The sequence below is a fragment of the Mustelus asterias genome, chromosome 7 (assembly GCF_964213995.1).
Source record: "Mustelus asterias chromosome 7, sMusAst1.hap1.1, whole genome shotgun sequence".
NCBI classification, from domain to species: Eukaryota; Metazoa; Chordata; class Chondrichthyes; order Carcharhiniformes; family Triakidae; genus Mustelus; species Mustelus asterias.
In genome coordinates this window covers 107,661,843-107,685,965 of record NC_135807.1, presented here as the reverse complement: position 1 = coordinate 107,685,965, position 24,123 = coordinate 107,661,843, and the positions used below count along the sequence as shown (strand labels likewise).

General features: G+C 45.5%; 1 protein-coding gene across 12 annotated transcripts in view; it reads left to right on the top strand.

Annotated features, from left to right (window-relative positions):
• Positions 1–24,123, top strand: part of oxr1a (oxidation resistance 1a) — an 894,274-nt gene that overhangs the window by 712,303 nt on the left and 157,848 nt on the right. The window contains exon 1 of one of the 12 annotated variants that reach the window (XM_078216662.1): positions 5,552–5,781. The exons of the other annotated variants lie outside the window; for them this stretch is intronic. Within the exon in view, the coding sequence (XP_078072788.1) occupies positions 5,701–5,781 (81 nt within the window). The 5' untranslated portion in view covers positions 5,552–5,700. Of the gene's footprint in view, positions 1–5,551; positions 5,782–24,123 lie in introns of those variants that run through there. 12 annotated transcript variants of the gene reach the window in all.

Below are 24,123 nucleotides of genomic sequence, written 5' to 3'. Positions count from 1 at the left end.
GCTCCTCATTATTTTATAGACCTCCATAAGTTCACCCCGAAGCCTCCTACGCTCCAGAGAAAAAAGTCCCAGTCTATCCAGCCTCTCCTTATAACTCAAACCATCAAGTTCCGGTAGCATCCTAGTAAATCTTTTCTGCACTCTTTCCAGTTTAATAATATCCTTTCTATGATAGGGTGACCAGAACTGTACATAGAACATAGAACATAGAACAGTACAGCACAGAACAGACCCTTCGGCCCACGATGTTGTGCCGAGCTTTATCTGAAACCAAGATCAAGCTATCCCACTCCCTATCATCCTGGTGTGCTCCATGTGCCTATCCAATAACCGCTTAAATGTTCCTAAAATGTCTGACTCCACTATTACTGCAGGCAGTCCATTCCACACCTCAACCACTCTCGGAGTAAAGAACCTACCTTGGACATCCTTCCTATATCTCCCACCATGAACCCTATAGTTATGCCCCCTTGTAATAGCTCCATCCACCCAAGGAAATAGTCTTTGAACGTTCACTCTATCTATCACCTTCATCATTTTATAAACCCCTATTAAGTCTCCCCTCAACCTCCTCCGCCCACACTTGGAATACTGTACACAGTATTCCAAGTGTGGCCTTACCAATGTTGTGTACAACTTCAACAAAACATCCCAACTCCTATTCAATGTTCTGACCAATGAAACCAAGCATGCCAAATGCCTCTTTCACCACTCTCCACTTTCAAGGAGCTATGAACCTGTACCCCGAGATCTATTTGTTCCAGAACTCTCCTCAAGGCCCTACCATTAACTGATTAAATCCTGCTCTGATTCGATCTACCAAAATGCATCGCCTTGCATTTATCTAAATTAAACTCCATCTGCTATTCGTCAGCCCACTGGCCCAATTCATAGAATCCCCACAGTGCAGAAGGAGGCCATTCGGCCCATCAAGTCTGCACCGACCACAATCCCACCAAGGCCCTATTCCCATAACCCCACATATTTATCCTATTAATCCCCTGACACTAGGGTCAATTTAGCATAGCCAATCAACCTAACCTGCCCATCTTTGGACTGTGGGAGGAAACTGGAGCACCCGGAGGAAACCCATGCAGACATGGGGAGAACGTGCAAACTCCACAGAGTCACCCGAGACTGGAATTGAACCTAGGTCCCTGTGAGGCAGCAGCTGATCAAGATCCCGCTGCAATTCCACATGACCTTCACTGTCCATGATGCCACCAATCTTGGTATCATCTGCAAACTTACTAACCATGCCTACTAAATTCTCATCCAAATCATTCATATAAATGACAAATAACAGGGGACCCGGCTGACTCAAGTTGGAAGGGGTAGGATGGCGGAAGAGTTCTTAGAATGCTGTCAGGATAGTTACCTTGAACAGTATGTTACAGAACCGACGAGGGAACGAGTTATCTTAGATCTGGTAATGTGTAACGAGGTAGGTAGAATTAAGGATGTTCTTCTGAAGGACCCTCTTGGGTCAAGTGATCACAATATGGTCGAATTTCAGGTGCAAATGGAAGAGGAGAAAGTAGGGTCCCATACCAGTGTCCTCTGTTTGAACAGAGGGAAGTACGATAGGATGAGGGCTGAATTGGCTAAGGTGGACTGGGAGAGCAGACTGGTAGGCAGGACAGCTGAGGAACAGTGGAGGATTTTTAAGGAGATCCTTTTCAGTACGCAGCAACAATATATTCCGGTGATAAAGAAGGACTGTAAGAAAAGGGATAACCAGCCGTTGATAACGAAGGAAATTAAGGAGAGTATTAAATTAAAGACCGATGCGTACAGAGTGGCCAAAAATAGTGGAGAATCGGAAGATTGGGAAAACTTTAAGAAACAACAAAGAATGACTAAGAAAGCGATAAAGAAAGGAAAGATAGGTTATGAAGCTAGGCTAGCTCTAAATATAAAAAATGATAGTAAAAGCTTTTACAAATATATAAAAAGGAATAGGGTGGCAAGAGTGAATGTTGGACCCTTGGAGGACGAGAGGGGGGATTTAATAGTGGGAAATGAGGAAATGGCTGAAATTTTAAATGTTTTTTGTGTCAGTCACACCACTGTTTAAAAAAGGAAATAGACAAAAGGCCGGGTAATGACAGGCCGGTGAGCTTAACGTCTGTAGTTGGGAAAATGCTGGAATCCATCATTAAAGAAGAAATAGCAGGCCATCTGGATAAGAATGGTTCGATTAAACAGGCGCAGCATGGATTCATCAGGGGAAAGTCGTGCTTGACGAACTTGTTGGATTTTTATGAAGATGTGACTAGTGCGGTTGACGGAGGGGATGCGGTATTTTTGGATTTCCAAAAGGTGTTTGATAAGGTGCCTCACAAAAGGTTGCTGAAGAAGATTGGGTCACACGGAGTTGGGGATTGGCTATCCGACAGGAAGCAGAGAGTCGGAATAAATGGGTGCTTTTCTGGTTGGCAGATGGTAACTAGTGGCGTGCTGCAGGGATCGGTACTGGGGCCTCAACTATTTACCATTTATATAGATGATCTGGAGGAGGGGACTGAGTGTAGGGTAACAAAGTTTGCAGACGACACAAAGATAAGTGGAAAAGTGAATCGTGTGAAGGGCGTAGAAGGTCTGCAGAGAGATTTGGACAGGCTGAGTGAGTGGGCGAGGATCTGGCAGATGGAGTATAACGTTGACAAATGCGAGGTTATTCACTTTGGAGGAAATAATAGCAAATGGATTATTATCTAAATGGAAAAAAATTACAACATGCTACTGTGCAAAGGGACCTGGGGGTCCTTGTGCATGAGACGCAAAAACCCAGTCTGCAGGTGCAACAGGTGATCAAGAAGGCAAATGGGATGTTGGCCTATATCGCAAGGGGGATAGAATATAAAAGCAAAGATGTCTTGCTGCATCTGTACAGGGCATTGGTGAGGCTGCAGCTGGAATACTGTGTGCAGTATTGGTCCCCTTATTTGCAGAAGGATATATTGGCCTTGGAGGGAGTGCAGAGAAGGTTCACCAGGTTGATACCAGAGATGAGGGGCGTTGATTATGAGGAGAGACTGAGCAGATTGGGTTTGTACTCGTTGGAATTTAGAAGGCTGAGGGGGGATCTTATAGAGACCTATAAGATAATGAAGGGGGCTGGATAGGGTAGAAGTGGAGAGATTCTTTCCACTTAGAAAGGAAACTAGAACGAGAGGGCACAGCCTCAAAATAAAGGGGGGTCAGTTTAGGACCGAGTTGAGGAGGAACATCTTCTCTCAGAGGGTGGTGAATCTCTGGAATTCTCTGCCCACTGAAGTGGTGGAGGCTACCTCGTTGAATATGTTTAAATCACGGATAGATGGATTCCTGATCGGTCAGGGAATTAGGGGTTATAGGGATCAGGCGGGTAAGTGGAACTGATCCACTTCAGATCAGCCATGATCTTATTGAATGGCGTGGCAGGCTCGAGGGGCTAGATGGCCTACTCCTGCTCCTATTTCTTATATTCTTATGTTCAATGCCTGAGGCACACCGCTGGTCACAGGCCTTCAGTTTGAAAAACAACCTTCTACAACCACCCTCTGGCTTCTCTCATCAAGAGTTTTAACAACACCTTTAACCTGGTGTTGTTAAAACTCTTACTGTGTTTACCCCAGTCCAACGCCGGCATCTCCACATCATTCTCTCATCAAGCCAATTTTGTATCCATTTGGCTACCTCACCCTGGATCCCCTAAGATTTAACCTTATGCAACGACCTACCATGCGGTACATTGTCAAAGGCCTTGCTAAAGTCCATGTAGACAACATCAACCGCACTGCCCTCATCTACCTTCTTGGTTACCCCTTCAAAAAGCTCAATCAAATTTGTGAGACATGATTTTCCACTCTCAAAGCTATGCTGACTGTTCCGAATCAGTCCTTGCGTCTCTAAATGCTTGTAGATCCTGTCCCTCAAAATACCTTCGAACAACTTACCCTCCACAGATGTGAGGCTCACCGGCCTGTAGTTCCCAGGCTTTTCCCTGCAGCCCTTCTTAAACAAAGGCACATTTGCCACCCTCCAATCTTCAGGCACTTCACCTATGACTATCGATGATTCAAATATCTGCTAAGGGACCCGCAATTTCCTCCCTCGCCTCCCACAATGTCCTGGGATACACTTCTTCAGGTCCCAGTGATGTATCTACCTTGATGCGCTTTAAGACTTCCAGCACCACCTTCTCTGTAATCAGGAGGTGACTCAAGACATGACTATTTATTTCCCCAAATTCCTTAACATCCATGCTTTTCTCAACATGAGAAATATTCATTTAGGATCTCACCCATCTCTTGTTGATCCATAAGAGGTCCTACTCTCTCCCTAATTACTCTTTTGCCCTTTATGTATTTGTAGAAGCTCTTTGGATTCTCCTTTGCCTTATCTGCCAAAACAATCTTCTGTGCCCTTTTTGCCCTCCTGATTTCTCTCTTAACTCTACTCCTACACCCTCTATACTCTTCTAAACCTTATCTTCACAACCTTTCTTCATAAGCCAATCCCTTGTTCCCAGCAATCAACCGAGAGAACCATCTCTGAACTTCCTCTTATTACTTATCAGAAAGCTTTTGGGAATCTATGGTATTCTTGGGATTTCCCATGAAATACCTTATATGATCAAAGTTTATTAGTGTCATGAATAAGCTTATAACACTGCAATCAAGTTACTGTGAAAATCTCCTCGTTGTCATACTTTGGTGCCAGTTTGAGTACACTATGGGAGAATTTAGCATGGCCAATGCACCTGACCAGCATGTCTTTCAGACTGTCGAAGGAAACCCATGCAGACCGCAAAGAGACCGCAAACAGAAGGAAACCCACGCAGACATGGGGATATCGTGCAGACTCCGCACAGACAGTGACCCAGGCCAGAAATTGAGCTGGGCCCTGGCACTGTGAGGCAGCAGTGCTAACCACTGCGCCACCTCAAGTTGCATGTTCTAAAAATCTTCCACCATACAAAATAAAGGGTACTTGTTGGAAGCAACACAGCCTGATCAGTGGCAGCTAAATATACTTACCGAAAGCTGAATAGGTGTTGAATAGGTGCCAAAGGCACCTCAACCATTTTTCCAAAACTCTTTTGTGACCTCTCTCTGCTTCATTCAACCTAATCAAATTGTGGGGCTATGTGTCAATCAAGCTCAGTGACCCGCCGCTAGCTAGATAGCGTGCTCGGAGTGGTGCAATTGTGTGTCAATCAAGCTCAGTGGCCCACCCCTAACTAGAGGACGTGTTCCGATAGGTGGAAAATCTCAGCAGGTCTGACAGCATCTGTGGAGTGAGAGCCAATGTTTCGAGTTTGGATGACCCTTCATCAGAGCTCAGAGATGCTGTCCGATTCCAGCATCCGAGGTGTTTTGCCTTGATCCGAATGGTGGGACTTTGTATCATTCAAGCTCATTGGTCCGCCACGAACTGGATGACGTTCCCGGAATGGTGAGGTTGTCTGTCAATCAGACAGCAGGTGGCCCGCCCCCTGACCGGATGACGTACTCGGAGTGGGAGGATTGTTTGTCAATCAGGTGGCAGTCGAGCCGCCCCTGTCAGGTGGCGGGTTTGGAGTGGGACGGATGATATGCAGTTCAAGTGTTGGTTATGGCTGGTGTGTGTGTGTGTGGTAATGGAGTGTTAGAGGCGGGATGGTGAGTGATGGTGGTGCATTGAGAAAAGCGAACGAGGAATTATCCGGGAATCATGTCCCGGTTCGTGGTCGGCAAGGTGAAGAACCCTGGAACGAGAGGGAAGGATATGCGAGCAGGATACAAGTACTCAATGGCAAGTAGAGAACCCGGGGTTTAGGCCCTGGAGTTCCTTGTTTGGGATGTGAGCAGGCAGCCGGCAACTTGCTCAGTGTGAAGCTGCACGGCCACATAGCTGAGGCAATGTGATTGGCACACTGATTGTACTGTGCTGGTTAACACTCAGCTTGTACTTTTAACTTGTGTTATCACCTTCATCTTTAATAAGCGACTTTTCGAAATCAATCTAAATATTCCTCCATTCTCGGAAGTAAAGTTTACTTTTTAAAGCTGTGACTAAATTATATTGAAATCTCACTTTTTCGTTCCTGATTCTTCCTCCATCAGATGAAACACATTTTCCCAATCAAATTTTCCTTGCCTCTCATGAATTTTAATACCGCTATCAAAGCTCCGCTCAATCTTCTGTTCAAGGAAAACACTCCCAATTTCTCCAATCATAAGTAACTGAAATTCTGTATCCCTGAGATCATTCTCTCTTCAATCCAAAGTTAAGACTGTTTTTTGCAAGCTGAACATAAAAACATAAACATAGATAATAGGAGCACGAGGCCATTTGGCCCTTGGAACCTGCTCTGCCATTCATTGTAATCCTGGCTCATCATCCAACTCAGTAACCTTATCCTGTTTTTCCTCCATATCCTTTGATCCCCTTTGCCCAAGAACTATCTCTAACTCTTTGGAAACGCACAATATTTTGGTTTCAACTGCTTTCTGTGGTAGAGGATTCCACAGGCTGACCACTTTCTCGGTGAAGAAATTTCTGCTCATCTCTGTCCTAAATGGTCCATCCCATGCATCGATCAGTCCCTCCAACCCAGGAATCAGTCTAGTAAACCTTTGCTGCACTCCCTCCATAGCAAGAACATCCTTCCTCACATAAAAAGATCAAAACTGCACACAATATTCCAGATGTGGTCTCTCCAAACCCTGTATAACTGTCGCAAGACATCCCTGCTCCTTTATTCTAATCCTCTCACTATGAAGGCTGACATAGTAAGCATGTAGGTTCAACATTTGCTTTCAGTGACTGGTGTACAGGAGACCAAGGTCCTGTTGCACATTACTCTCTCTTAATCTATAGCTATTCACATAATAATCTGCCTTCCCATTTTTGTTACCAATGTGGAAAACGTTACATCAGGTGGCACAGTGGTTAGCACTGCTGCCGATCAATGTCAGGGACCCAGGTTCAATCTGGCCTCGGGTGACTCGCAAGTTTTCACCATGTTTGTGTGGGTTTCCTTTGGGTGCTCCAGTTTCATCCACATTCCAAAAATGTGTAGGTTCGGTGGATTAGTCAAGGTAAATGTAGAAAGTCTTATGAAAGTCCAAATAAAGCACATCAACTGGTTCCCCCTTATCAACTCCACTAGTTACATCCTCAAAGAATTCCAGTAAGTTTGTTGTAATCGATGCTGACTGTCTGATTCTGCCACTATTACATCATTTTTAATGGACTCTAGCATTTTCCCCACTATAGATGCCAGATAGGTCTATAATTCCCTCACATTTTAAATAGGTTACATTTGGTATCCTCCCATTTGTAAGAACTGTACCAGAGGTGACACAGTGGTTAGCACTTGTGCCTCACAGCACCAGGGACCTGGGTTCGATTCCCAGCTTGGGTCACTGCCTGCACATTCTCCCCGTGTCTGCTTGGGTTTCTTCCGGGTGCTCTGGTTTCCTCCCACAGTCCGAAAGACGTGCTGGTTAGGTACATTGGCCATGCTAAATTCTCCCTCAGTGTATCCAAATAGGTGCCGGAGTGTAGCGACTGGGGGATTTTCACAGTAACTTCATTACAGTGTTAATGTAACCCCACTTGTAATAAATAAACTCACTAAACCTATGTTCCCCAACATTTCAGATACGTTACTTGTGTCCTGCTCTGTGAAGACAGAACCAATGTAGGTATTTAGTTGTCAACCATTTCTTTGTTACCCATGATATATTCTCCTGTTTCTGATTGTAAGGGACCATCATTTGTCATCACCTATCTTTTTCTCTTCACATATCTATTTATAAAACCTTTTACAATCCGTTTTTATGTTCCCCGCAATCTTAAAGTCTATTTTCCTCTTCTTAGTCAACCCTTTGTCCACCGTTGCTGAGTTCTAAACTGCTCCCAATCCTCCGGTCTGCTGTTTTTTCCTGGTCAATCTGTATGCCTATTCCTCTCTTTACTTTCTCTTGTAAGCCGTGGTTTGCCCACCTTTCCCCCTTTGTATTGCAACAGACAGGAATGAACAATTGTTGCAGTTCATCCATGTGTTCTTTGAATGTTTGTATTGCCTAAGCACCGTCATCCCTTTCAGTAACGTTCCCCAATTTGTCATAGCCAACTTGTGCCTCAGACCATCGTAGTTTGCTTTATTAAGATTCAGGACCCAAGTCACAGAATCAACTGCGTCAGTCTCCACCTTGATGAAGAATTCTATCATATTATGGTTGCTCATCCCCAAGAGATCGCACAACTAGATTGCCAATTATTCCTTTCTTATTACACAATACTCAGTCTAGGATGGCCTGTTCTTTTGTTGATTCATCAATCTATTGGCTCAGAAAGCCATCCTGTACACACTCCAGGAATTCCTCCTCCATGATATTGTTAATTTGATTTGCCCAGTCTATATGCAGATTAAAGTCACAATTACAGATGTTCGTTCATGGCAAGCATCTCTAATTTCCTGTTTAATGCCATCCCTAACATCACCACTACAGTTTGGGGGTCTATATACAACCCCCACTAATTTTCTTTGTCCCTTTGTGTTCCTCAGCTCTGCCCATACAGATTCCACATCATCGGAGCTAATATCCTTCCTCGCTATTGCACTAATTTCCTCTTTAACCAGCAATGCAACTCCACAGACTTTTCCTTTCTGTCTATCCATCCTAAATACTGAATATCCTTGGATGTTCGATTCCCATTCCTGGTCACCCTGCAGCCATGTCTCTGTAACCCCGACTATATCTGGATCTATTTGCATGATTAATTCATCCACTTTATTGTGAATGCTCCGGAGGTTAATGCACAAAGCCCTACCTTTTGTCTTCTTGTAGCCTTAACATTCCTTCGCCTGTTCCCATTATTTTTCAGTGCCTGTGTTTAATTCTGGTGTTTGGTTTTTCTGCCCATCGTTTTCCTTATTCCGCTTTCTGTTTTATTCTCATTTCCCCCTCCTGTGACTCATAGAATCCCTCCAGTGCAGAGGAAGGCCATTTGACCCATCGAGACTGCACCAACAACAATCCCACCCAGGCCCCATCTCCGTAAGCTCATGCATTTACTCTGCTAATCCCTTGACACTAAGGGACAATTTAGCCTGGACAATCAACCTAACTTGCACATCTTTGGACTGTGGGAGGAAACTGGAGCACCCAGAGGAAACACATGCAGACACGGAGAGAACATGTAGACTCCACACAGTCAGCCGAGTCTGGAATTAAACCCAGGTCCCTGATGTCTGAGACAGCAGTGCTAACCACTGTGCCATTATGCCACCTTGCATTGGTTCCCATCCCCCTGCCATATTAGTTTAACCCCTCCCTAATAGCTATAGCAAATACTGCCCCTAGGACATCAGTCCTGGTTCTGGCTAGGTGTAACCCATACAGTTTGTGATGGTCCCACCTCCCCCTGAACCGGTCCTAATGTCCCAGAACTTTGAAACCCTTCCCCTCGCACGATCTTTTCAGCCATGTATTCATCCGATATATCCTGCTATTTCTACTCTTGACTAGCACATGGCACTGGTTGTAACCCTGAGATCACTACCATTGGTCCTACTTTTCAACTTCCTAAATCCCTATATTCTGCTCTTAGAACCTCATCCCTTTTTTTATCTTTGTAATTTGTACCAATGTGTGCCACAACCACTGGCTGTTCACCCTCCATCTCCAGAATGTTCTGTAGCCACTGAGATATTCTTAACTCCAGGGAGGCAACATATCCTGGAGATTCGTTTGCAGCCACAGAAATGCTTATCTATTCCCCTTACAATTGAATCCCCTAAACTATTCCATCCCCACACTTCAACCCCTCTCCCGTGCAGTCGAGCAAACCATGCAACAAATTTGGCTGCTGCTGCTTTCCCCTGAGAAAGAGTAAGAAGTTTAACAACACCAGGTTAAAGTCCAACAGGTTTATTTGGTAGCAAAAGCCACACAGGCTTTCGGAGCTCCAAGCCCCTTCTTCAGATGAGTGGGAATTCTGTTCACAAACAGGGCATATAAAGACACAGACTCAATTTACATGAATAAAGGTTGGAATGCAAATACTTACAGCTAATCAAGTCTTTAAGATACAAACATTTGTATCTTAAAGACTTGATTAGCTGTAAGTATTCGCATTCCAACCATTATTCATGTAAGTTGAGTCTGTGTCTTTATATGCCCTGTTTGTGAACAGAATTCCCACTCATCTGAAGAAGGGGCTTGGAGCTCCGAAAGCTTGTGTGGCTTTTGCTACCAAATAAACCTGTTGGACTTTAACCTGGTGTTGTTAAACTTCTTACTCTGTTTACCCCAGTCCAACGCCGGCATCTCCACATCATGATTCCCCTGAGAAGCCATTCTCCCCCAACAAAGTGGTCTATCTGTTTTGTAGGGTAATGGTCACAGGAAATTGCTGCACTGTCTGCTTAGTCCTCTTGTTCAGCCTGGTGGTCATCCATTCCCTTCCTGCCTCTGGAGTCTTAGCCTAAATTATAATCACCTCTCCATACATGCTATCCACAATACCCTCTACCTTGCAGATGCTCCATAGTGTGCCAGTTACCACTTCAGCTCCAAAACCCGAGCTTCCAGGAGCTGCGGCTGGAGACATTTAGAACCATAGAAAATTACAGCTCAGAAACAGGCCTTTTGGCCCTTCTTGTCTGTGCCGAATCATTTTATGCCTAGTCCCATTGACCTGCACTTGGACCATATCCCTCCACACCCCTCTCATCCATGAACCCGTCCAAGTTTTTCTTAAATGTTAAAAGTGACCCCGCATTTACCACTTTATCTGGCAGCTCATTCCACACTCCCACCACTCTCTGCGTGAAGAAGCCCCCCCTAATATTCCCTTTAAACTTTTCTCCTTTCACCCTTAACCCATGCCCTCTGGTTTTTTTCTCCCCTCGCCTCAGCGGAAAAAGCCTGCTCGCATTCACTCTATCTATACCCATCAAAATCTTATACACCTCTATCAAATCTCCCCTCAATCTTCTACGCTGCAGGGAATAAAGTCCCAACCTATTCAATCTCTCTCTGTAACTCAGCTTCTCAAGTCCCGGCAACATCCTTGTGAACCTTCTCTGCACTCTTTCAACCTTATTTACATCCTTCCTGTAACTAGGTGACCAAAACTGTACACAATACTCCAAATTCGGCCTCACCAATGCCTTATATAACCTTACCATAACACTCCAACTTTTATACTCGATACTCCGATTTATAAAGGCCAATGTACCAAAGGCACTCTTTACGACCCTATCCACCTGTGACGTCACTTTTAGGGAATTCTGTACCTGTATTCCCAGATCCCTCTGTTCAACTGCACTCTTCAGAGTCCTACCATTTACCCTGTACGTTCTTCTTTGGTTTGTCCTTCCAAAGTGCAATATCTCACACTTGTCTGCGTTAAATTCCATTTGCCATTTTTCAGCCCATTTTTCTAGTTGGTCCAAATCCCTCTGCAAGCTTTGAAAACCTTCCTCACTGTCCACTACACCTCCAATCTTTGTATCATCAGCAAACTTGCTGATCCAATTGACCACATTATCCTCCAGATCATTGATATAGATGACAAACAACAATGGACCCAACACCGATCCCTGCGGCACACCACTAGTCACAGGCCTCCACTCAGAGAAACAATCCTCCACAACCACTCTCTGGCTTCTGCCATTGAGCCAGTGTCTAATCCAATTTACTACCTCCCCATGTATACCTAGCAACTGAACCTTCCTAACTAACCTCCCATGAGGGACCTTGTCAAAGGCCTTGCTGAAATCCAGGTAGACAACATCCACCGCCTTCCCTTCATCCACTTTCCTGGTAACCTCCTCGAAAAACTCTAATAGATTGGTCAAACATGACCTACCACGCACAAAGCCATGTTGACTCTCCCTAATAAGTCCCTGTCTATCCAAATATTTGTAGATCCTATCCCTTATCACACCTTCCAATTGCCCACCACCGACGTCAAACCTACTGGCCTATAAGTTCCCGGATTTCTTTTGGAACCTTTTTTAAACAACGGAACAACATGAGCCACCCTCCAATCACCTCCCCCGTGAATACTGACATTTTAAATATGTCTGCCAGGGCCCCTGCAAGTTCAACACGAGCTTCCCTCAAGGTCCGTGGGAATACCCTGTCCGGTCCTGGGGATTTATCCATTCTGATTTGCCTCAAGACAGCAAGCACCTCCTCCCCTTTAATCTGTAAAGGTTCCATGGCCTCCCTACCAGTTTGCCCTATTTCCGTAGACTCCATGCCCATTTCCTCAGTAAATACGGATGCAAAAAAACCATTTAGTATCTCCCCCATCTCTTTTGGTTCCATACACAGTCTACCACTCTGGTCTTCAAGAGGACCAATTTTATCCCTCACTATCCTTTTGCTCCTAACATACCTATAGAAGCTCTTTGGATTTTCCTTCACTCTGTCTGCCAAAGCAACCTCATGTCTTCTTTTAGCCCTCCTGATTTCCCTCTTAAGTAGCTTCTTGCACTTTTTATACTCCTCGAGCATCTGATGTGTTCCTTGCTGCCTGTACATTTCATACAACTCTCTCTTCCTCTTAATCAGTGTTACAATCTCCCTCGAGAACCAAGGTTCCTTACTCCTATTTACTTTGCTTTAATCCTGACAGGAACATACAAACTCTGCACTCTCAAAATTTATCCTTTGAAGGCCTCCCACTTTCCATTTACATCCTTACCAGAGAACAGCCTGTGCCAATCCACACTTCCCAGATCCCTTCTCATTTCATCAAATTTGGCCTTTTTCCAGTTCAGAACTTCAACCCGAGGACCAGATCTATCCTTATCCACGATCAGGTTGAAACTAATGGCATTATGATCACTGGATCCAAAGTGTTCCCTCACACTCACATCCATCACCTGCCCTAACTCATTTCCCAATAGGAGATCCAATATCGCATCCTCTCTAGTTGGCACCTCTATATACTGATGTAGAAAATTCTCCTGAACACATTTTACAAACTCTACCCCGTCTAAACCTTTAACAGTATGCGAGTCCCAATGTATATGTGGAAAATTAAAATCCTCTACTATCACAACTTTGTGTTTCTTGCAGTTGTCAGCTATCTCTCCGCTGATTTGCTCCTCCAATTCTCGCTGACTATTGGGTGGTCTATAATACAAGCCCATTTCTTGCACATATGCTGGCTTTGGGGCACTGGAAATGTTCCCAGCATCCCACATGGAGCAGGAGGAGCATACCATGTTTTGAGCTCTCCTGTCATAGCTTACCTTTTCAATTAAACCTTTTGGAAGGTACTTAAAATCAAATAATATCAATTACTCTAGAACATAGAACAGTACAGCACAGAACAGGCCCTTCGGCCAACGATGTTGTGCCGAGCTTTATCTGAAACCAAGATCAAGCTATCCCACTCCCTATCATCCTGGTGTGCTCCATGTGCCTATCCAATAACCACTTAAATGTTCCTAAAGTGTCTGACTCCACTATCACTGCAGGCATTCCATTCCACACCCCAACAACTCTCTGCGTAAAGAACCTACCTCTGATATCCGTCCTGTATCTCCCACCACGAACCCTATAGTTATGCCCCCTTGTAATAGCTCCATCCACCCGAGGAAATAGTCTTTGAACGTTCACTCTATCTATCCCCTTCATCATTTTATACACCTCTATTAAGTCTCCCCTCAGCCTCCTCCGCTCCAGAGAGAACAGCCCTAGCTCCCTCAACCTTTCCTCATATGACCTACCCTCCAAACCAGGCAGCATCCTGGTAAATCTCCTCTGCACTCTTTCCAGCGCTTCCACATCCTTCTTAGAGTGAGGTGACCAGAACTGCACACAATATTCCAAATGTGGTCTCACCAAGGTCCTGTACAGTTGCAGCATAACCCCACGGCTCTTAAACTCCAACCCCCTGTTAATAAAAGCTAACACACTATAGGCCTTCTTCACAGCTCTATCCACTTGAGTGGCAACCTTTAGAGATCTGTGGATATGGACCCCAAGATCTCTCTGTTCCTCCACAGTCTTCAGAACCCTACCTTTGACCCTGTAATCCACATTTAAATTTGTCCTACCAAAATGAATCACCTCACATTTATCAGGGTTAAACTCCATTTGCCATTTTTCAGCCCAGCTTTGCATCCTATCTATGTCTCTTTGCAGCCTACAACAGCCCTCCACCTCATCCACTACTCCACCAATCTTGGTGTCATCAGCAAATTTACTGATCCACCCTTCAGCCCCCTCCTCTAAGTCATTAATAAAAATCACAAAGAGCAGAGGACCAAGCACTGATCCCTGCGGCACACCGCTAGCAACCTGCCTCCAATCCGAAAATTTTCCATCGACCACCACCCTCTGTCTTCAGTCAGACAGCCAGTTACCTATCCAATCGGCCAACTTTCCCTCTATCCCACACCTCCTCACTTTCATCATAAGCCAACCATGGGGGACCTTATCAAACGCCTTACTAAAATCCATGTATATGACATCAACTGCCCTACCTTCATCAACACACTTAGTTACCTCCTCAAAAAATTCTATCAAATTTGTGAGGCACGACTTGCCCTTCACGAATCCGTGCTGACTATCTCGGATTAATCCGCATCTTTCTAAATGGTCGTAAATCCCATCCCTAAGGACCCTTTCCATCAATTTACCAACCACCGAAGTAAGACTAACCGGCCTATAATTACCAGGGTCATTTCTATTCCCTTTCTTAAACAGAGGAACAACATTCGCCATTCTCCAGTCCTCTGGCACCATCCCCGTGGACAGCGAGGACCCAAAGATCAACGCCAAAGGCTCTGCAATCTCATCCCTTGCCTCCCACAGAATCCTAGGATACATTTCATCAGGCCCAGGGGACTTATCGACCTTCAGTTTATTCAAAACTGCCAAGACATCCTCCCTCCGAACATCTATTTCCTCCAGCCTATTAGCCTGTAACACCTTCTCTTCCTCAAGAAGGGCCCTTCTTCTCTGATCCTCATTACTGCAGAATATAGCTCTCAGAAACTATAAACTGCAAAATCAAGACCTTACAAACAATAAGTTTAAGTTTCTTTATCAGTGTCACAATTGGCTTACGTTTACACTAAAATGAAGTTACTGTGAAAATCCCCGAGTCGTGCCACACCAGCGCCTGTTCGGGTACACTGAGGGAGAATTTAGCATGGCTGATGCACCTAATCCAGCACATCTTTTGGACTGTGGGAGGAAACCAAAGCAGACACAGGGAGAACATGAATCCGGGAATCAAACCCGGGTCCCTGGCACTGTGAGGTAGCAGTGCCAACCACTGTGCCACCATGCCGCGATAAAAGTAGTGAATATTTACCCAATCGTACTCATCCAATCAGCTGCCTTCACTTGCTCCACGCCGCTTTTGAATTCTGAAATCACGTCAGGATCTCCAAACCCCAAGCTGGCAGCCAGAATTCTCTCTGTGCTTTTGTGATGTTTTCAATCTCCTCTCGCACTCTCCCGTTGGTCCTGCTGTCTGTCCGGTGTCCTCTTGCTCTCTCCTCTCGGTGCCCATAACCTCCTTACCTTGGCCTCTATTTATAAAGCCTAGGATACTGTATGCTTTGTTAAGCATTCTTTCAATCTGGCCTGCTCCCTTCACTGAAATGCACATATACACCCAGGTCTCTGCCTCTGCTCCTTTGGAATTGTACACTTTATTTGGTGTCTCCATGTCTTCCTATCAAAGTAAACGACTCCACACTTGTCAGCATTTAATTTTATCTGGCACTTATCCATTCATCCCATCAGTTGAAGTCCTCTTAAAGTTACACTATCCCCCTCAAAGTTCACAATGTTTCCAAGTTTCGTATCATCTGCAAATTGTACCCTGGAAATCAAGGCCTAGATTATGAATATATCAGGAAAAGCAACGGTCCCAACCCCAGTTGCTGGAGAACTCCACTACAAACCTTCCATTTGGAAAACATCTCTGTTTCCTGTCACCCAGTTTTTATATCCATGTTATAACTGTCTCCTTTAAGCCAAGAGCTATAACTTTGCTCACAAGTATGTTTTGTGGCACTGTATCAAATGACTTCTTGAAATCATAGAATCATACAGTGCAAAAGAAGCCCTTTGACCCAACGAGTCTGCACCGACATGTGAGAAACACCTGACCTTTCACCTAATCTCATTTACCATCACTTGGCCAATAGCCTTGAATGTTATGATGTGTCAAGTGCTCCTCCGGGTACTTTTAAAGGATGTGAGGCAACTCGCCTATATATGGTGTGCTGGCCTTCATCAATCGAGGGATTGAGTTTAGGAGTCCGGGAATAATGATGCAGCTATATAAGACCCTCGTCAGACCCCACTTGGAGTACTGTGCTCAGTTCTGGTCGCCTCACTACAGGAAGGATGTGGAAAAGATTGAAAGGGTGCAGAGGAGATTTACAAGGATGTTGCCTGGATTGAGTGGCATGCCATATGAGGATAGACTGAGGGAGCTCGGTCTTTTCTCCTTGGAGAGACGTAGGATGAGAGGAGACCTAATAGAGGTATATAAGATGTTGAGAGGCATAGATCGGGTGGACTCTCGGAGGCTTTTTTCCAGGATGGAAATGGCTGCTACGAGAGGACACAGGTTTAAGGTGCTGGGGGGTAGGTACAGGGGAGATGTTAGGGGGAAGTTTTTCACACACAGGGTGGTGGGCGAGTGGAATCGGCTGCCGTCAGTGGTGGTGGAGGCAAACTCAATAGGGTCTTTTAAGAGACTCCTGGATGAGTACATGGGACTTAATAGGATGGAGAGTTATAGGTAGGCCTAAAAAGTAGGGATATGTTCAGCACAACTTGTGGGGCCAAAGGGCCTGTTTTGTGCTGTAGCTTTTCTATGTTTCTATGTCACCATCCCTGGCAGCGCATTCCAGACTGTCACTACTCTCTGGGTAAAAATGTTTTTCCTCACAGCCCCCCCTAAATCTCTTGCCCCTCACCTTGAACTTGTGTCACTCTTGACTGACCCTTCAACTAAGGGGAACAGCTGTTCCCTATCCACTCTGCCCATGCCCCTCAGTCTTGTACACCTTGATCAGGTCACCCATCAGTCTAATCTACTCCAATGAAAACAACGCAAGCCTATCCAACCCCTTTCAGAACTTAAATGTTCCATCCCAGGCAGCATCCTGCTGAATCTGCGCTGCACCCGCACCAGTGCAATCACATCCTTCCAATAACGTTGTGACCATAACTGTACTCTAGCTGTGGCCGCGCCAAGGTTCTATACTACTCCAATATGAGTTCCCTGCTTTTGTAATCTATGCCTTGATTGATAAACAGTAAGAGTTTTAACAAATGGTATTTGCTACCAAATAAACCTGTTGGACTTTAACCTGGTGTTGTTAAAACTCTTACTGTGTTCACCCCAGTCCATCGCCGGCACCTCCACATCTTGATTGATAAACACAGTAAGAAGTCTCACAACACCAGGTTAAAGTCCAACAGGTTTATTTGGTAGCAAACGCCACTAGCTTTCGGAGCACTTGCTGCTCCTTCGTCAGGTGCATGGGAGTTCTGTCCACAAACAGGAAATATAAAGACACACACTCAATTTACAAAATAATGGTTGGAATGCAAGTCTTTACAGGTAATCAAGTCTCAAAGGTACAGACAGTGTGAGTGGAGAGAGCGTTAAGCACAGGTTAAAGAGATGTGTATTGTCTCCAGACAGGACAGTTAGTGAGATTTTGCAAGCCCAGGCAAGTTGTGGGGGTTACAGATAGTGTGACATGAACCCAAGATCCCGATTGAGGCCATCCTGATGTGTGCGGAACTTGGCTCTCAATCTCTGCTGAGTGACTCTGTGTTGTCGTGTGTCGTGAAGGCCGCCTTGGAGCACGCTGACCCGAAGATCAGAGGCCAAATGCCTAACTGTCCTGTCTGGAGAGTCCCCTGGGCCTGATGAAATATATCCTTGGAGTCTTTGGGAGGCAAGGGATGAGATAGCAGAGCCTTTGGCATTGATCTTTGCGTCCTCACTGTCCACGGGGGTGGTGCCAGAGGACTGGAGAGTGGCGAATGTGGTTCCTCTGTTTAAGAAAGGGAATAGAAATGACCCTGGTAATTATAGGCCGGTTAGTCTTACTTCGGTGGTCGGTAAGTTGATGGAAAAGGTCCTCAGGGATAGGATTTACGACCATTTAGAAAGATGCAGCTTAATCCGGGATAGTCAGCATGGATTTGTGAAGGGCAAGTCTTGCCTCACAAATTTGATAGAATTTTTTGAGGAGGTAACTAAGTATGTAGATGAAGGTAGTGCAGTTGATGTCATATACATGGATTTTAGTAAGGCGTTTGATAAAGTCCCCCATGGTCGGCTTATGAAGAAAGTAAGGATGTGTGGGATAGAGGGATGCTGGGCGATTGGATAGGTAACTGGCGATCTAACAAAAGACAGAGGGTGGTGGTGGATGGAAAATGTTTGGACTGGAAACCGGTTACCAGCGGAGTGCCACAGGGATCAGTGCTTGGTTCTCTGCTATTTGTCATTTTTATAAATGACTTGGAGGAGGGGGCTGAAGGGTGGATCAGTAAATTTGCTGATGACACCAAGATTGGTGGAGTAGTGGATGAGGTGGAGGGCTGTTGTAGGCTGCAAAGAGACATAGATAGGATGCAAAGCTGGGCTGAAAAATGGCAAATGGAGTTTAACCCTGACAAATACGAGGTGATTCATTTTGGTAGGACAAATTTAAATGTGGATTACAGGGTCAAAGGTAGGGTTCTGAAGAATGTGGAGGAACAGAGAGATCTTGGGGTTCATATCCATAGATCTCTGAACGTTGCCACTCAAGTGGATAGAGCCATGAAGAAGGCCTATAGTGTGTTGGCGTTCATTAACAGGGGGTTTGAGTTTAAGAGCTGTGGGGTTATGCTGCAACTGTACAGGACCTTGGTGAGACCACATTTGGAATATTGTGTGCAATTCTGGTCACCTCACTATAAGAAGGACGTGGAGACACTGGAAAGAGTGCAAAGGAGATTTACCAGGATGCTGCCTGGTTTGGAGGGTAGGTCTTATGAGGAAAGGTTGAGGGAACTTGGGCTTTTCTCTTTGGAGCGGAGGAGGTTGAGAGGAGACTTGATAGAGGTTTATAAGATGATGTGGGGGATAGATAGAGTGAACATTCAAAGACTATTTCCTCGGGTGAATGGAGTGGTAACCAGGGGGCATAACTATAGGGTTCATGGTGGGAGATATAGGAAGGATGTCCGAGGTAGGTTTTTTCCTCAGAGAGTGGTTGGGGTGTGGAATGGACTGCCTGCAGGGATAGTGGAGTCAGAAACTTTAGGAACATTTAAGAAGCTATTGGATAGGCACATGGAGTACTTCGGGATGCTAGGGAGAAAATAGCTTGATCTGGGTTTCAGACAAAGCTCGGCACAACAACGTGGGCCGAAGGGCCTGTTCTGTGCTGTACTGTTCTGTGTGTTCTTTAAAATACGACTCCAAGCCATAAAAAGAGATGGTAGATCAGATCACCAAAAACAAGGTTAACAGCTAGATATAAAGATGAGACAGAGTGGTGTAGCAATGGAATTCCATAGTCGGCTTACGGTAGAAACATAGAAAACTACAGCACAAAACAGGCCCTTTGGTCCCACACAAGTTGTGCCGAACATATCCCTACCTTTTAGGCCTACCTATAACCCTCCATCCTATTAAGTCCCATGTACTCATCCACGAGTCTCTTAAAAGACCCTATTGAGTTTGCCTCCACCACCACTGACGGCAGCCGATTCCACTCACCCACCACCCTCTGTGTGAAAGACTTCCCCCTAACATTTCCCCTGTGCCTACCCCCAAGCACCTTAAACCTGTGTCCTCTCGTAGCAGCCATTTCCACCCTGGGAAAATGCCTCCGAGAGTCCACCCGATCTATGCCTCTCAACATCTTATATACCTCTATTAGGTCTCCTCTCATCCTACGTCTCTCCAAGGAGAAAAGACCGAGCTCCCTCAGCCTATCCTCATAAGGCATGCCACTCAATCCAGGCAACATTCTTGTAAATCTCCTCTGCACCCTTTCAATCTTTTCCACATCCTTCCTGTAATGAGGCGACCAGAACTGAGCACAGTACTCCAAGTGGGGTCTGACGAGGGTCTTATATAGCTGCATCATTATCCCCGGACTCCGAAACTCAATCCTTCGATTGATAAAGGCCAGCACACCATATGCCTTCTTAACCACCTCCTCCACCTGCGGGGCCGATTTTAGAGTCCTATGGACCCGGACCCCAAGGTCCTTCTGATCCTCTACACTGCTAAGAGTCTTACCCTTGATATTATACTCCTTCATCCCATTTGACCTGCCAAAATGGACCACTACGCATTTATCTGGGTTGAAGTCCATCTGCCACTTCTCCGCCCAGTCTTGCATCCTATCTATGTCCCTCTGTAACTTCTGACATCCCTCCAGACTATCCACAACCCCACCAACCTTCGTGTCGTCGGCAAACTTACCAACCCATCCCTCCACTTCCTCATCCAGGTCATTTATGAAAATGCCAAACAGCAAGGGTCCCAGAACAGATCCCTGGGGCACACCACTGGTGGCCGACCTCCATTTAGAAAAAGACCCATCTATACCCACTCTCTGCCTCCTTTGGGCAAGCCAGTTCTGGATCCACAGGGCAGCAGCCCCATGGATCCTATGCCCTCTGACTTTTTCTAGAAGCCTTGCATGGGGGACCTTACCGAACGCCTTGCTAAAATCCATATAAATCACATCTACCGCTTTCCCTTCGTCAATATGTTTCGTCACATTTTCGAAGAACTCCACCAGGCTCGTAAGGCACGATCTGGCCACCAGTCGTGGAATGATTAAAATTGGGGTTGCAGAAGTATAAAATTGTATTACCACAAATATCCTGGAGTGTTATGGAGAGATTACAATGACAGAGATGGGTGACGCAGGCCATGGAGGGATTTGGAAACAAGAATGAAAAATTTAAATTCAACATGTTGCTGACTGGGACTAAACTGCAAGTCAACAAGAGGTGATAGATGAATGAGAATGGTGCAAGTTAAGAAATGGATACCAGAGTTTTGGACGACCACTGGATAATACAGGAAACAATGTGGGAAATCGGTCAGGAGAGCACTGAATTGGTTGAATCTCGAGCTAAAGCAAGCATGCATTTCAACAGTAGATGAGCTGAGTCAGGTCAAGTATCATGTGAAGAGTTTGAAATGGATGGCCCGAGTGATGACATAAACATGTCTTCAAAAGGTTCAGATGGCTCGATTGAGGGTTACAAGTTAGCAAGGAATGAGCTGAAAAAGGGGCTTAGGAGAGCTAGGAGGGGACATGAGAAGTCCTTGGCGGGTCGGATCAAGGAAAACCCCAAGGCTTTTTACTCTTATGTGAGGAATAAAAGAATGACCAGGGTGAGGTTAGGGCCGGTCAACTTGTATATGGAGTCAGTAGAGATCGGCGAGGTGATGAATGAATACTTTTCTTCAGTGTTCACCAAGGAGAGGGGCCATGTTTTTGAGGAAGAGAAGGTGTTGCAGGCTAATAGGCTGGAGGAAATAGTTGTTCGGAGGGAGGATGTACTGGCAGTTTTGAATAAACTGAAGGTCGATAAGTCCCCTGGGCCTGATTTAAATATATCCTAGGATTCTTTGGGAGGCAAGGGATGAGATTGCAGAACCTTTGGCTTTGATCTTTGGATCCTCACTGTCCACGGGGATGGTACCAGAGGACTGGAGAGTGGCGAATGTTGTTCCTCTGTTTAAGAAAGGGAATAGAATGACCCTGGTAATTATAGACCGGTTCGTCTTACTTCGGTGGTTGGTAAATTGATGGAAAAGGTCCTTAGTGATGGGATTTACGACCATTTAGAAAGATGCGGATTAATCCAGGATAGCCAGCACGGATTTGTGAAGGGCAAGTCGTGCCTCACAAATTTGATTGAATTTTTTGAGGAGGTAACTAAGTGTGTTGATGAAGGTAGGGCAGTTGATGTCATATACATGGATTTTAGTAAGGCGTTTGATAAGGTCCCCCATGGTCGGCTTATGATGAAAGTAAGGAGGTGTGGGATAGAGGGAAAGTTGGAAGATTGGATAGGTAACTGGCTATCTGATCGAAGACAGAGGGTGGTGGTGGATGGAAAATTTTCGGACTGGAGGCAGGTTGCTAGCAGAGTGCCACAGGGATCAGTGCTTGGTCCTCTGCTCTTTGTGATTTTTATTAATGACTTAGAGGAGGGGGCTGAAGGGTGGATCAGTAAATTTGCTGATGACACCAAGATTGGTGGAATAGTGGATGAGGTGGAGGGCTGTTGTAGGCTGCAAAGAGACATAGATAGGATGCAAAGCTGGGCTGAAAAATGGCAAATGGAGTTTAACCCTGATAAATGTGAGGTGATTCATTTTGGTAGGACTAATTTAAATGTGGATTACAGGGTCAAAGGTAGGGTTCTGAAGACTGTGGAGGAACAGAGATCTTGGGGTCCATATCCACAGATCTCTAAAGGTTGCCACTCAAGTGGATAGAGCTGTGAAGAAGGCCTATAGTGTGTTAGCTTTTATTAACAGGGGGTTGGAGTTTAAGAGCCGTGGGGTTATGCTGCAACTGTACAGGACCTTGGTGAGACCACATTTGGAATATTGTGTGCAGTTCTGGTCACCTCACTATAAGAAGGATGTGGAAGCGCTGGAAAGAGTGCAGAGGAGATTTACCAGGATGCTGCCTGGTTTGGAGGGTAGGTCTTATGAGGAAAGGTTGAGGGAGCTAGGGCTGTTCTCTCTGGAGCGGAGGAGGCTGAGAGGAGACTTAATAGAGGTTTATAAAATGATGAAGGGAATAGATAGAGTGAACGTTCAAAGACTATTTCCTCGGGTGGATGGAGCTATTACAAGGCGGCATAACTATAGGGTTCATGGTGGGAGATATAGGAAGGATATCAGAGGTAGGTACTTTACGCAGAGAGTGGTTGGGGTGTGGAATGGACTGCCTGCAGTGATAGTGGAGTCAGACACTTTAGGAACATTTAAGCGGTTATTGGATAGGCACATGGAGCACACCAGGATGATAGGGAGTGGGATAGCTTGATCTTGGTTTCAGATAAAGCTCGGCACAACATCGTGGGCCGAAGGGCCTGTTCTGTGCTGTACTGTTCTATGTTCTAAAAGTCCAACTTGGGGTCAACAATGCTAACAGACTGATTTTATGTAAGACTTTTGCTTGGCAGAGGGAAAGATACAGTGGTTGTGAAAGAACGTTTGAAGCAGTTCAACCTTTTTGAGGAAATTGCACCTCACCCAGTACTCTCATAGAATCATAGAAACCCTACAGTGCAGAAGGAGGCCATTCGGCCCATCGAGTCTGCACCGACCACAATCCCACCCAGGCCATACCCCCACATATTTACCCGCTAATCCCTCTAACCTACCCATCCCAGGACTCTAAGGGGCAATTTCTAACCTGGCCAATCAACCTAACCTGCACATCTTTGGACTGTGGGAGGAAACCGGAGCACCCGGAGGAAACCCACGCAGACACGAGGAGAATGTGCAAACTCCACACAGACAGTGACCCGAGCCGGGAATCGAACCCGGGACCCTGGAGCTGTGAAGCAGCAGTGCTAACCACTGTGCTACCGTGCCGCTCTATTTCTCTATTTCTGATCAGTCTGCAAATTTAGCAACGTAGCAGTTGACAGAAGCTGTGGTGAGGTAAAGTCAGTGTGCAGGTGAGAACTAACTCTCTGGCTTTGGATGATGTCGCTGAGAGGCAGATATTAGATGAGGAATGGGGTGGACAATGACCTTTTTGGGATACCAGAGGTAATGCTGTGGGGATTGGCAGAGAAGTCATTGCAAATGAGACTCTGGCCACGATTAGATAAGAATAGAATTTGGTGAGAGTAATTCCACCCAGGTGGGAGGTATTGGAGGAGATTGGTGTGGTCAGATGTGGCAAAGGCTGCTGACAGGTTGAGAAGGATGCAAAGTCTACCTTTATCACAATAGGATGTCATTTGTAACTGATAAGAGCTGTTTTCACCCTGTGGCAGGAATGGAAAACAGATTGAAGGGATTCAAACATGGAGTACAGATTTTGAGGCGGGGGCAACAATGCCTTCATGGACTTAACAT